Source organism: Triturus cristatus, chromosome 12 (genome assembly GCF_964204655.1).
Source record: "Triturus cristatus chromosome 12, aTriCri1.1, whole genome shotgun sequence".
NCBI classification, from domain to species: domain Eukaryota; kingdom Metazoa; phylum Chordata; class Amphibia; order Caudata; family Salamandridae; genus Triturus; species Triturus cristatus.
In genome coordinates, this window is record NC_140595.1 from 167,898,973 (window position 1) to 167,914,079 (window position 15,107).

The following is a 15,107-nucleotide window of genomic DNA, read 5'->3' on the forward strand; positions in this document are numbered from 1 at the left end:
CTGTATTTCAGCATCCCAACAGTAACGGGTCCAAACAGTGCTTCCCCACCTCAAATACCATAGTTATCGTTCTTACTTTCTTGTATATGGTGGTTTGTGCTGCGAGGAGGGGTTAGATTCCACTCGGCACCATAGTTATATGGTGGTCTGTGCTGCGAAGAGGGTTAGAGTCGACAGCCTCTGTTTTGCTACACAAGACTGTGAACAATACTTGTTCAGATAACAGCCAGCAATATGCCCTCGCCTTCCCTCAAGCCGGGAAAGATACATTTCAAATTTCAGCTACTGTGTTTACGAAAAAGAGCTTCAGACAATAGAAAAATTGCTTTTCAGTTGATTAACACAAGCTTTAGAAAACATGACAGACACACATTTAGTTATTTTCCATAAATTGAATGACTCTTGTAAGAAATGAGCAGATCTATTTTCTATGCCTTATGATTTTACAATGCACTCTAATGCATTCAGTGTACGCGATGCACAGTGAGGCTGTTAACATACAACATTGCCTGTAATATGTGTAACATTATAAAAACACAAAGTCATACAGTAAATGTCAGGGGAAATCAAGTAGCTTGCTAAGTGAACACATCTTCACTTGCAAAATATATTGAGGGATTGTTACTCTGCCAACGGTTTCTTAAAAAAATACAGAACTGGAAAAAATATTTAAAAATACTCAAAAATATAGACTGACACAATCTCGACCTCACACAGATATCTCCATAAAACTTTTTTGTACCTGTATTTAATTCCTAAATCCAGTTAAAATACCTTGACAAGCATTTTAGGACCGAGTTAATTTACTATTGTGACACATTCTAGTGTACTGCGGAGCAAACGTTCAAATGTGGGTTTAGGGGCAGGTCAAATGTTTGCAGGAAGTGATTTATGTAACGTCAAGTCTTTGGTAGTCTAGGTTTTGGAGTCTGTTTTTCCAACATGTGTTTTGCAGTCTGTCTTCAATGTGTTACACTCCTTTAAAGAGTGAAGAATATGTTCTGACCCTAGTAACTATATGCGTAAAAGATATTGGTGATTTTTGGCAAAAGGGAGGGATGTTTGACAAAAGGAATCAAAGAGAAGACTACTGCTCTACAAATGGTTGATGAACATTATCAGAACTTCTATTTATTGTTTGCGTTTCTTCTTGGATAGGTTAATGAGAAGATAGAAGGAGCTTCCTTGTATGGCAAACCATTTGTTATAACTGAGAGATGCTGGAATCACTTAAGCTGGCCCAGCAGGTTTATTGGTAGAAACGAAAGAGCGAGGTATTCATATATGGTGGAAGGCTAACTCCCTTCAATGAATGAAGCAGGTGGGTTCTCACATCTTCCATCTCCTACCTGACATCAATGTACTGTGCTAGTAAAACATATTTAAGGTTCCTCTTGAATGCACTCTGTATTTTGACTACCGTCCCAATACTTCTTGTTCACTCTCTCCACTGTAATGTTTTTTTCTTTCAATGTTGTAAAAAACATTATTGTAGTAATGATATATAAACACAGCAAGATGGTGAAGGAGAGTTCGTCCCAGGAACAATGGAAAATCTGTATTTATCAATGTTCACAACTCCCCAGGGTTGCAGTGTAAAAGTAATTTTCAATTTCTTAGCAGACAGATAAGATTTCAAGGCATCGAAACAGTCTACAAGCACCAGGGACCACATGGCTTGCATAGTACTGAAGGACCAATCAAGAGCGTACCTTTTAGTGTTGTGAATGGTCGTCCCTCCCATAACAATCCGGACTCCAGGCGTCGTTCGATTGAGGTTATACACAGTTAACGCTTCCTCATAGGTTGTTCCTCCGATCATAAACACAATGATATCCTGGGGCCTGCAGCAATTGAATAAAATTAAAAAGGCTATTAGAGAAAACTACTGATCGCATAAAAACTCAAAATTAAATCTGTATTTATTTCATAAAACACAATATTGGTCTATATCACAACACACAGAAAGAAAAGAGTTAAAGAGACAATGGGTTTGACTTGCTTTTTGCACGTTCTATACCTGCAGCATACCCAAGTGCCTGTGTGCTAGCATATGGCAGTTTACTTTAAGACCAGTTTTTTGTATTAAATAAACCATCTGTCTAATGTGGCATTCCCATTCTGCTCTGATGACCTGTGCTAGCGGATCCTACAGCCATCCTGGTACACAGAAAACAATCTGCCTTTGTACTAAATAAGCCTTTTTGCCTGTTGCCCAGAGCCAATTCTGGAAGGCAGGTCTCAGCATTCCTTTCAGATCATGGAGTACATTTGTTTCTCAGGTAAAATATTCCATACCTCGCCTCCACTGGTCCTATGTGATTGCACCACACAATGCTGCAACCAGTCTCCCAGCGGACCAGTCTGCATTACCATATCCTGTGCAACAACCCCTTGGAAAACCATGTAGCCATTAGATCTTGATCCGTTCAAGTATTGGACTTCTCTTCCAGCCCAAACCTCCTCATCTGCACAGCCAAATACTGATCCTGATATTCACACAAAAAACCATAGGTGTCAGGGGTGTTATAGTTAGCTGGCTATTTCCCTCGTACAAACCCATAGAAATTCCTCCGTTATAGTTAGTTCTGCTAACTATAACTCGCGCGCCCGCAATGCACTGCTGATGATGTCACATATTGCATCATTAATGGCATGGTCAGTGACATCACTGATGACATCACTGATTACATCTCAAATGACATCACTGATGACAAAAATTTTTGGGGGAAAACATTCAAACTGAAATATTGATACATTTTTTTGTTTTCATTTTTTATTTTAATATATTTATATATATATATATATATTTATATTATTTTCTTTAAAAAACAAAAAAGATATTTTTTTTTTCCCGGAGTCGCGCACTCAAAGCTTACACATCACGTTGGGTGCGCAGATTCCAGCCGCCATTACAGAAAAGTTGTGAAGGATCCGCGTACAGTTTGCGACGGCTGCGTGTTTTTCAGTTACATCATATACATTTAATATTACGTGATGTGCGCGATTGGTATGCGACCAGTCCGCAACTCCTGCTCCCGAGCATTCGCGACACATGCGCATTACGGTACGAGATGCTTGCGCGATGGCGGGTCCCGCGTGACGTCATATACATGCTGGGGCGCGCTGGGTGCGCGACTCCAGCAAAAAAATTTTAGGTTCCAAAATGATATGTATGTGTCTTTAATATACATATTAGGGAAAGAGATTATCTAAGATATTCATAAAAATAATATATTTGAACTTATAATAAACATTATTTTTAAATATATTTTTGCGATGTCGGGTGCGTGCATCATGAGCGCAGAGAACCAGGTCAGCAGAGCTGCTGTAGAGACAGAGAAACCAGGTCAGCAGAGCCGTTGTAGAGCCAGAGAACCAGGTCAGGAGAACTGCTCTAGAGCCTAAGAAGCAGGTCAGCAGAGCTGCTCTAGAACCAGAGACCCAGGTCAGCAGAGCTGCTCTAGAGCCAGAGAACCAGGTCAACAGAGCTGCTTTAGAGGGAGCGAACCAGGTCAGCAGAGCTGCTTTAGAGCCAGAGAACCAGGTCAGCAGAGCTGCTCTAGAGCCAGAGAACTAGGTCAGCAGAGCTGCTTTAGAGCCATAGAACCAGGTCAGCAGAGCTGCTCTAGAGGCAGAGAACCAGGTCAGCAGAGCTGATTTAGAGGGAGAGAACCAGGTCAGCAGAGCTGCTTTAGAGCCAGAGAACCAGGTCAGCAGAGCTGATCTACAGCCAGAGAACCAGGTCAGCAGAGCTGCTTTAGAGCCAGAGAACCAAGTCAGCAGAGCTGCTTTAGAGCCTAAGAACCAGGCCAGCAGAGCTGCTCTAGAGCCAGAGAACCAGGTCAGCAAAGCTGCTGTAGAGCCAGAGAAACCAGGTCAGTAGAGCTGCTTTAGAGCGAGAGAACCAGGTATTTTGTATTTGTATTTGTAGGGGAATTTATATAGCGCATGTATACCGACAGGTCTCTTAGCGCTGACCGAAGGAGATTTGCAAAAAGCAGCCCGGCAAGACAGTCCTGATGACAAGAATCTTAGGCGGAGTCTCTAAAAAGCAACGTTTTCAATAGCTTTCGAAAGGGAAGTAAGCCAGGTTCCTTTCGTAAAGCATCCGGCAACTGGTTCCAAAGACGTGGCAGGATAACAGAGAAAGCTCGCCCGCCCTTGGAAACCAGATTGCTTTGTGGGCAGATTAGCAGGGAAGCATCTGCAGATCGAAGAAGACGTCCTGGGACGTACTTAGCCAGGCGATCCCTAATGTAGCTAGGGGCTCGACCATAGAGGTATTTGTGGGCGATACACAGGGCCTTAAATTTTACGCGTTGACTAACGGGCAACCAGTGTAGTTTTGAGAGCAGAGGTGATGCATGAGACCTCCTGGGAAGGCTAAAAACCAACCTAGCAGCGTCATTCTGTACCACCTGGAGTCGGTTAGTGAGTTTCTGAGGAAGGCCCAGATACAGCGCATTCCCATAGTCCAGGCGAGAAAGAATAGTGGCCGAGACTATGGTTTTCATGGAGGAGGTAGATATAATAGGAACCAGCTTCCTCAATTGCCTCAAGATACCAGAGCAGATGCCCACCACTGAGGAAACTTGATGACTTAACGAGAGTTCTGCGTCGATCTTCATTCCCAGGCTTTTCACAACTGGGGATGGACAGGGAGGAGTCCCAAGTTCTTTGGGCCAGAACAGGCCACCCCAAGAGTTGTTTATAGTTGGAACAACGAGGACCTCCGTTTTATCAGGATTGATTTTTAGAGAGTTGGCTGTCATCCAATTAGTTGTGAACCTTAAGATATTTTGAGCCGTCTCTTGGTCATGGGCTGAATTGTCGATCCTCAGAATAAGCTGGGTATCGTCGGCATAGTTAAACACACGGCAATCCAGATTGGATAGGGCGGACACTAGGGGTTGCAAATAGATATTAAAAAGCAACGGGGACAGCGCAGAGCCCTGTGGTACGCCACATGGAATGACACCTCTCTTGGAGAAACAGTCACCAAGCTGCACCCTTTGCGAACGATCAGAGAGAAAGGATTTTAGCCAGGCAAGGGCCGTGCCCCTGAGTCCCAAGTCCATCAGACGTGGCTGACCGTATCGAATGCTGCAGAGAGATCCAATAGCACCAATGCGCTAGGCTCGCTCTTATCAGCATTCAATCTAAGGTCGTCAAGGACGGACAACATGACTAACTCTGTGCTATGATAGGCTCTGAAACCTGCCTGACGTGGGTGCAACAGCTTAAATGTGTCCAAAAAAACAGAAAGGTTTTTTAGGACATGTTGCTCCATAACTTTGGCCAGGAACGGAAGTTGTGAAATTGGCCTGTAGTTTTTCAAATCAGCCTTATCAGCTCCTGGCTTTTTTAGTAGGGGGATAACTCTGGCCTCCTTCAGGTTACTTGGCACCTGACCAGTGGCCAGGGAGTTGTTAAGGAGCGAGAGGATCTGGCATTCTAAGATTGGACGAGCCATCTGAAAAATCCGAGGAGGACAGGGATCAGCCGGCGAGCCAGATTTAATTTTATTTGTCAGAAGAGCCAACGCCAAGGGACCAGGTCAGCAGAGTTGCTCTACAGCCAGAGAACCAGGTCAGCAGAACTGCTTTAGAGCCTTAGAACCGGGTCAGCAGAGCTGCTTTAGAGCCAGAGAACCAGGTCAGCAGAGCTGCTCTAGAGCCTAAGAACCAGGTCAGCAGAGCTGCTCTAGAGCCAGAGAACCAAGTCAGCAGAGCTGCTTTAGAGCCATAGAATCAGATCAGCAGAGCTACTTTAGAGCCAGAGAACCAGGTCAGCAGAGCTGCTCTAGAGCCGAAGAACCAGGTCAGCAGAGCTGCTCTAGAGCCAGAGAACCATGTCAGCAGAGCTGCTTTAGAGCCATAGAACCGGGTCAGCAGAGCTGCTTTAGAGCCAGAGAACCAGGTCAGCAGAGCTGTTGTAGAGCTAGAGAACCAGGCCAGCAGAGTTGCTCTGTAGCCTAAGAACTAGGTCAGCAGAGCAGTTCTAGAGCCAGAGAACTAGGTCAGCAGAGCTGCTTTAGAGGGAGAGAACCAGGTCAGCAGAGCTGCTCTAGCTGACACTGACTGACACTGACTGATTGACACTGACACTGACTGACTGACACTGACTGACTGACACTGACTGACTGACACTGACTGACTACTCTCTACTACTATACTACTCAGTCTCTACCACTCACTCTCTACTACTCTCTACCACTCACTCTCTACTACTCACTCTGCTACTCTCTACTACTCACTCTCTACTATTCACTCTCTACTACTCACTCTCTACTACTCACTCTCTACTACTCTACTTCTTTCTACTATTCTCTCTACTACTCACTCTACTACTCTCTACTTCTCTCTACCGCTCGCTCTCTACTACTCACTCTCTACTACTCACTCTACTACTCTCTAATACTCACTCTCTACTACTCGTCTCGACTACTCGCTCTCTACTACTCTCTACTACTCACTTTCCACTACTCGCTCTCAACTCTCTACTACTCACTATCTACTACTCACTATCTACTACTCTCTCTGCTACTCACTCTCTACTACTCTCTACTACTCACTCTCTGCTACTCTCTCTACTACTCTCTACTACTCACTCTCACCTCCCTACCTCTCTCTCTACTACTCTCTACCCCTCTACCTCTCTCTAAATGCACACATACGCACATATATATATGCATATATATGCATATGCATTTATATATGTATGTGCATATATATATATATACATACATATATAAACATATATATAATCTGCATATCTATATAAATACAAATATAAATACATGCATAAATATACATATATGCATCCATATGCATGTTATGTACACGAAAGTTTGAAATACACTAATACAAGCAAAGCTAAAAAGCCACCTAATTACTACCACTCTCTACTACTCACTCTCTACTACTCTCTACTACTCACTCTCTACTACTCTCTACTATTCACTTGCTACTACTCTCTACTACTCACTCTCTACTACTCACTCTCTACTACTCTCTCTCCACTACTCTCTCTCCACTACTCACTCTCCACTACTCACTCTCCACTACTCTCTACTACTCACTCTCTACTACTCCCTACTACTCACTCTCTACTACTCTCTACTACTCTCTCTCTACTACTCACTCTACTACTCTCTACCGCTCACTCTCTACTACTCTACTACTCACTCTCTACTACTCTCTACTACTAAAACATTATTTTTAAATATATTTTCGCGATGTCGGGTGCGTGCATCATGAGCGCAGAGAACCAGGTCAGCAGAGCTGCTGTAGAGCCAGAGAAACCAGGTCAGCAGAGCCGTTGTAGAGCCAGAGAACCAGGTCAGGAGAACTGCTCTAGAGCCTAAGAAGCAGGTCAGCAGAGCTGCTCTAGAACCAGAGACCCAGGTCAGCAGAGCTGCTCTAGAGCCAGAGAACCAGGTCAACAGAGCTGCTTTAGAGGGAGCGAACCAGGTCAGCAGAGCTGCTTTAGAGCCAGAGAACCAGGTCAGCAGAGCTGCTCTAGAGCCAGAGAACTAGGTCAGCAGAGCTGCTTTAGAGCCATAGAACCAGGTCAGCAGAGTTGCTCTAGAGGCAGAGAACCAGGTCAGCAGAGCTGATTTAGAGGGATAGAATCAGGTCAGCAGAGCTGCTTTAGAGCCAGAGAACCAGGTCAGCAGAGCTGATCTACAGCCAGAGAACCAGGTCAGCAGAGCTGCTTTAGAGCCAGAGAACCAAGTCAGCAGAGCTGCTCTAGAGCCTAAGAACCAGGTCAGCAGAGCTGCTCTAGAGCTAGAGAACCAGGTCAGCAAAGCTGCTGTAGAGCCAGAGAAACCAGGTCAGTAGAGCTGCTTTAGAGCGAGAGAACCAGGTCAGCAGAGCTGCCTTAGAGGGAGAGAACCAGGTCAGCAGAGCTGCTTTAGAGCCAAGGGACCAGGTCAGCAGAGTTGCTCTACAGCCAGAGAACCAGGTCAGCAGAACTGCTTTAGAGCCTTAGAACCGGGTCAGCAGAGCTGCTTTAGAGCCAGAGAACCAGGTCAGCAGAGCTGCTCTAGAGCCTACGAACCAGGTCAGCAGAGCTGCTCTAGAGCCAGAGAACCAAGTCAGCAGAGCTGCTTTAGAGCCATAGAATCAGGTCAGCAGAGCTGCTTTAGAGCCAGAGAACCAGGTCAGCAGAGCTGCTCTAGAGCCGAAGAACCAGGTCAGCAGAGCTGCTCTAGAGCCAGAGAACCATGTCAGCAGAGCTGCTTTAGAGCCATAGAACCGGGTCAGCAGAGCTGCTTTAGAGCCAGAGAACCAGGTCAGCAGAGCTGTTGTAGAGCCAGAGAACCAGGCCAGCAGAGTTGCTCTGTAGCCTAAGAACTAGGTCAGCAGAGCAGTTCTAGAGCCAGAGAACTAGGTCAGCAGAGCTGCTTTAGAGGGAGAGAACCAGGTCAGCAGAGCTGCTTTAGAGCCAGAGAACCAGGTCAGCAGAGCTGCTCTAGCTGACACTGACTGACACTGACTGACACTGACACTGACTACTCTCTACTACTCTACTACTCACTCTCTACCACTCACTCTCTACTACTCTCTACCACTCACTCTCTACTACTCACTCTGCTACTCTCTACTACTCACTCTCTACTACTCACTCTCTACTACTCACTCTCTACTACTCTACTTCTCTCTACTATTCTCTCTACTACTCACTCTACTACTCTCTACTTCTCTCTACCGCTCGCTCTCTACTACTCTACTACTCACTCTCTACTACTCACTCTACTACTCTCTAATACTCACTCTCTACTACTTGCTCTCTACTACTCTCTACTACTCACTCTCCACTACTCGCTCTCAACTCTCTACTACTCACTCTACTACTCGCTCTCAACTCTCTACTACTCACTCTACTACTCACTATCTACTACTCTCTCTGCTACTCACTCTCTACTACTCTCTACTACTCACTCTCTGCTACTCTCTCTACTACTATCTACTACTCACTCTCACCTCCCTACCTCTCTCTCTACTACTCTCTACCCTTCTACCTCTCTCTAAATGCACACATACGCACATATATATGCATATATATATGCATATGCATTTATATATATGTATGTGTATATATATATATCTATACATACATACATAAACATATATATAATCTGCATATCTATATAAATACATGCATAAATATACATATATGCATCCATATGCATGTTATGTACACGAAAGTTTGAAATACACTAATACAAGCAAAGCTAAAAAGCCACCTAATTACTACCACTCTCTACTACTCACTCTCTACTACTCTCTACTACTCACTCTCTACTACTCTCTACTATTCACTCTCTACTACTCTCTACTATTCACTTGCTACTACTCTCTACTACTCACTCTCTACTACTCACTCTCTACTACTCACTCTCTACTACTCTCTCTCCACTACTCACTCTCCACTACTCACTCTCCACTACTCACTCTCCACTACTCACTCTCCACTACTCTCTACTACTCACTCTCTACTACTCTCTCTCTACTACTCACTCTACTACTCTCTACCGCTCACTCTCTACTACTCTACTACTCACTCTCTACCACTCTCTATTCTCTACTACTCTCTCTCTACTATCTACTACTCACTCTCTACTACTCACTCTCTACTACTCGCTCTCCACTACTCACTCTCTACTACTCGCTCTCAACTACTCTCTACTACTCTCGCTCTGCTACTCACTCTCTACTACTCACTGTACTCCTCTCTCTCTACTACTCTCTACTACTCACTCTCTACTACACTCTCTGCTACTCTCTCTACTACTCTCTACTACTCACTCTCACCTCTCTACCTCTCTCTACTACTCTACCTCTCTACACCTCTACCTCTCTACCACTCTCTTCCTCTCTATAAATGCACACATATGCACATATATATGCATTTTTATATATGTGTATATATATATATATATATATATATATATATATATACATACATAGATACATATATAAACATATAAATAACCTGTATATCTATATAAATACAAATATAAATGCATGCATACATATACATATATGCATACATATGCATGTTATGTACATGAAAGTTTGAAAAACACTAATACAAGCAAAGCTAAAAAGCCACCTAATTACAAACAGAATTGCTTTAACTTTAACGAGGGTGAGGCCTATTGCATTTTCAATGCTTGTTTACTTTGGTTCCATCAAGAAGGCATTCAGATGTGTCACACATTTGCCAAACATTCTGAACGTTAGCACTCTTGTTCCTCATTAGATCACTGTAGTAAAGCTACTGCTCACCAGGGAAGTCTGCTGCTGGTATTCAAAGTGCATGTTTCAGTCTGCATGTCAGAATTTTTTAATGAAATAGAAGAGGATTTGAGAAGTCAAAATGTGCCCTAATTTTTCTTTCTGCAGCACTAATCATAATTTCTATGGCAAAATGAACCCCTCATTTTGTTCCTTTGCAAATTAAATGTTTTAAGTGTTACCACTTTATTCCAATCAAGATGGCTTCAGGTGTGCCATACTTTTGTCATAAGTAAGACTGTTAGCGCTCTTGTTGTTCTTTAGAACACTCTGGGACATTCTGTCATTTGGCTTTACTTGGGCTACATCTGGGTGATATTTGTGCTACATTTGGGCTCTTTTGTCTCTGGTGCCCATCTTGGGAGACTTATTTGTTATGAAGTTTCCTAATTTCCTCATTTACTACAGTCTCCTTAGTAGGAAATACCTTCAGTCTTTTACGTTGATTCCATCAAGAAGGCATTCAGATATGTCACACATTTGCCATAAAATCGGAATGTTAGCACTCTAGTTGCTTATTAGATCACTGTAGTAAAGCTACTGCTCACCAGGGAAGTCTGCTGCTGGTATTGAAAATGCATGTTTCAGTCTGCATGTCAGAATTTTTTTATTGAAATAGAAGAGGATTTGAGAAGTCACTCAAAATGTGCCCTAATTTTTCTTTTTTCAGCACTAATCATAATTTCTATGGCAAAATGAACCCCCTCATTGTGTTCCTTTTAAATTAAACTACTCACTCTCTACTACTCACTCTCTACTACTCTCTACTACTCACTCTCTACTACTCACTCTACTATTCTCTACTACTCTCTACCACTCACTCTCTACTACTCTCTCTCTACTACTCACTCTCTACTGCTCTCTACTACTCTCTACTACTCGCTCTCTACTACTCCCTACTACTCTCTCTCTACTACTCACTCTCTACTACTCACTCTCTACTCACTCTCTACTACTCACTCTACTACTCTCTATTACTCATCTTCTACTCTCTACCTCTACACCTCTACCTCTACACCTCTACACCTCTACCTCTACACCTCTACATCTCTCTATACACACACATATGCACATATACATATATGCATATATATGCATATGCATTTATATATGTATGTGTATTTATATATACATACATATATAAACATATATATAATCTGCATATCTATATAAATACAAATATAAATGGTTGCATACATATACATATATGCATACATATGCATGTTATGTACATGAAAGTTTGAAAAACACTAAAAAAAAGCAAAGCTAAAAAGCCACCTAATTACAAACAGAATTGCTTAAACTTAAACGAGGGCGAGACCTATTGCATTTTCAATGCTTGTTTACTTTGGTTCCATCAAGAAGGCATTCAGATGTGTCCCACATTTGCCATAAATTCTGAATGTTAGCACTCTAATTGCTCATTAGATCACTGTAGTAAAGCTACTGCTCACCAGGGAAGTCTGCTGCTGGTATTCAAAGTGCATGTTTCAGTCTGCATGTCAGAATTGTTTAATGAAATAGAAGAGGATTTGAGAAGTCAAAATGTGCCCTAATTTTTCTTTCTGCAGCACTAATCATAATTTCTAAGGCAAAATGAACCCCTCATTTTGTTCCTTTGCAAATTAAATGTTTTAAGTGTTACCACTTTATTCCAATCAAGATGGCTTCAGGTGTGCCATACTTTTGTCATAAGTAAGACTGTTAGCGCTCTAGTTGTTCTTTAGAACACTCTGGGACATTCTGTCATTGGGCTACATCTGGGTGATATTTGTGCTACATTTGGGCTCTTTTGTCTCTGGTGGCCATCTTGGGAGACATATTTGTCATGAAGTTTCCTAATTTCCTCATTTACTACAGTCTCCTGAGTAGGAAATACTTTCAATTGTTTACTTTGATTCCATCAAGAAGGCATTCAGATGTGTCACACATTTGCCATAAATTTAGAATGTTAGCACTCTAGTTGCTCATTAGATCACTGTAGTAAAGCAACTGCTCACCAGGGAAGTATGCTGCTGGTATTGAAAGTGCATGTTTCAGTCTGCATGTCAGAATTTTTTAATGAAATAGAAGAGGATTTGAGAAGGCACTCAAAATGTGCCCTAATTTTTCTTTCTGCAGCACTAATCATACTTTCTATGGCAAAATGAACCCCCTCATGTTGTTCCTTTTTAAATTAAATGTTTTAAGAGTTACCACTGTATTCCAATCAAGATGGCTTCAGGTGTGCCATACGTCTGTCATAAGTAGGACTGTTAGCGCTCTAGTTGTTCTTTAGAACACTCTGGGAAGCTGCAGTAGAACACAAAGGAATCAACTGACAGTCTCTGCCCTTGTTGGATGTACATGTTTTACTGAGAATGTCAGACTTCATTCTCACATGACTGAGAAAGATAATGTGAATTTACAGAAAATATGCTCTCAGTTTAGCTTATAGATCACCTTCCAAACCTCTGTGGGAAAAGCATGAGAAAATTGTTTTCTCTCAAACATGTTTCATGATATCCCAGCAGAAGGCTTTTTCACATGGTAAAATCACCTTAGAACACACCACAATTCCTAAAATGAGTATGGTATCATCAACAAATGATTTATAATGTAACTAAAGTCTTAAAACCTTCTATTAACTGCAATGCTTTTTAATGAGGTGCTATCATGTATATTGGTCCCAAGATGGCTGCCAACACTTCTTAGATAAAGTGCCGACAGCCAATCAGATCTCACGATGAGATGTGTGGTTAGGCTCCGCCCAGGTATATCTATGATTTTACTTTTGATTTTCTCAGCAACTACTGAACGGATTTGCACCATTTAACCAAAAGGCACGAGTGTGAACCAAGGGCTACCTCTTTGCCAAATTTAGTGTAATTCCGTTTAGCAGTTCGGGCTGCAGCTGCGATTAACGGTTCCTATGGAAAATTGCATGGGGAAAACACATTTTGGGACCCCGCTTTTTTCTCGGCCCCCGCTCGACAAATGAGCCCGAGACTTTCAGGATAGGAGCGGATCGGAGCATCCCACCAGTTTTGAAAATTTCGCGAAGATTCGTCAACCGGCGCCAAAGTTATTCCAAATAGAATGTTGCGGATTTCCTATGGATAATAGGTCCTAACTATAACTAGCTACTGGCGACTGCCAGTAGAGGAGAAATATATACATATATATATTATTCCACTATAGTGCAATATCAAACTAAGAACGGACGCGCTCGCGGGTTAATGTTGTCAGCAATTCTTTAATGGGCAGATCCCATAGTAGCCCCCCCCCCCCCCAATCGACAGACGCGTTTCGGCATACAAGCCTTTCTAAAAAAAAAAATTATATATATATATATATATATATATATTCACTGAAAAAACCATAGGTTTCACACGTTATAGTTAGCGGAAATTTTACTGATAAAAAACCAATGAAATTCCCCCGTTATAGTTAGTGCAGGCAACTATAACTCACGCGACCGCAATCCTCTGCTGATGCTAATACTGTATTTAGACACTTATTTGCCCATGTCTTCTTCCATACATTTTTAGCTATACATATATTACAAATATTTTTTTTTCATAAAGACACATATGTCATCAGCAGAAGATTGCGGTCGCGTGAGTTATAGTTGCCTGCACTAACTATAACGGGGGAATTTCATTGGTTTTTTATCAGTCAAATTTCCGCTAACTATAACATGTGTGAAACCTATGTTTTTTTCAGTGAATTTGCAAGGTTTTTTAAATGCTAATTCCTAACTATAACGTGTGTGAAACCTATGGTTTTTTCAGTGAATTTGTACGGTTTTTTAAATGCTAAGTTACTTTACGCCATTCGTGGCGTGCGCGCCCACTTAACGCAGTTCGTTCCGTGTGCGCACGGTGCGCTTCGCGCACCGTGCGCGCACAGTAAGCACGCGGTGCGCTTCGCGCACCGCGCGCCCACTTTACGCAGTTAGTGCCGTGCACGCACGGTGGGCACGCGGTGCGCTACGCGCACCACGTGCCCACGTTACGCTAGATGGGCCATGTACGCACGATGCGCTTCGCGCACCGTGCGCACATGGAGGACATATGATGCACTTCATTTTGAAAGGTAATATTTAAATTTTTCGTAATTTTTATAAGCCATGCACAAATGGTGCCCTTCGGGCACCATTTGCACACGGGGTGGAGAGAGTGTGGATAATTTTTTTTTTATTATTTTTTTTTTAAATATTATAGTTTATCTCATGTTTAATAAGCCATGCACAATTGGTGGCCTTCGGCCGCCAATTGCACACGGGGTGGGGAGAGTGTGGATAATTTTGTTTTTTTTATAATTTTTTACCGTACGCGTACGGTAAGCGTAATCGGCGAAATTAGCGACAAAATAAAAATTCGGTTTTTGGCCTTGGGGGATCTTTGGGGACTCCCTCAACATGGCTATGTGTGTGGGAGCTGTCTAAACAGCCCCTTTACATGTTTTTGTGCTTTATATTTCAACATCACTCTCAGTGCGAGAGAGAAAATGGCGGCCGCCGCTTCCTGGTTTCGGCCGATTCGAATGTTTACTAAGATCTAAGAGCCAATCAGAATCGCGCTCGCGCACGCCACCGTACGCGTACGGTAAGCGTACCGTAAGCGCACCGTAAGCTGGCTCAGATATATATATTGATTTAAAGGCTATTTTCTCAGAATCTACTGAACAGATTTACACCAAACCTACAAAAGGCACTTCCTTGACCTGAGGACTACCTCTCTGCCAAATTTCTAGTAATTCTGTTCAGCCGTTCGGGCTGTAGCCCTGTCTAAAGGTCCTTTGGAAAAATGCATG

The 15,107-nt window shown here is 42.6% G+C and overlaps 1 protein-coding gene across 1 annotated transcript in view; it reads right to left on the minus strand.

The window, feature by feature from the left end:
* VPS45 (vacuolar protein sorting 45 homolog) overlaps positions 1 to 15,107 on the minus strand; it is a 205,384-nt gene that overhangs the window by 37,176 nt on the left and 153,101 nt on the right. The window contains exon 14 of the mRNA XM_085636706.1: positions 1,713 to 1,844. Within this exon, the coding sequence (XP_085492832.1) occupies positions 1,713 to 1,844 (132 nt within the window). The remainder of the gene's footprint in view (positions 1 to 1,712; positions 1,845 to 15,107) is intronic.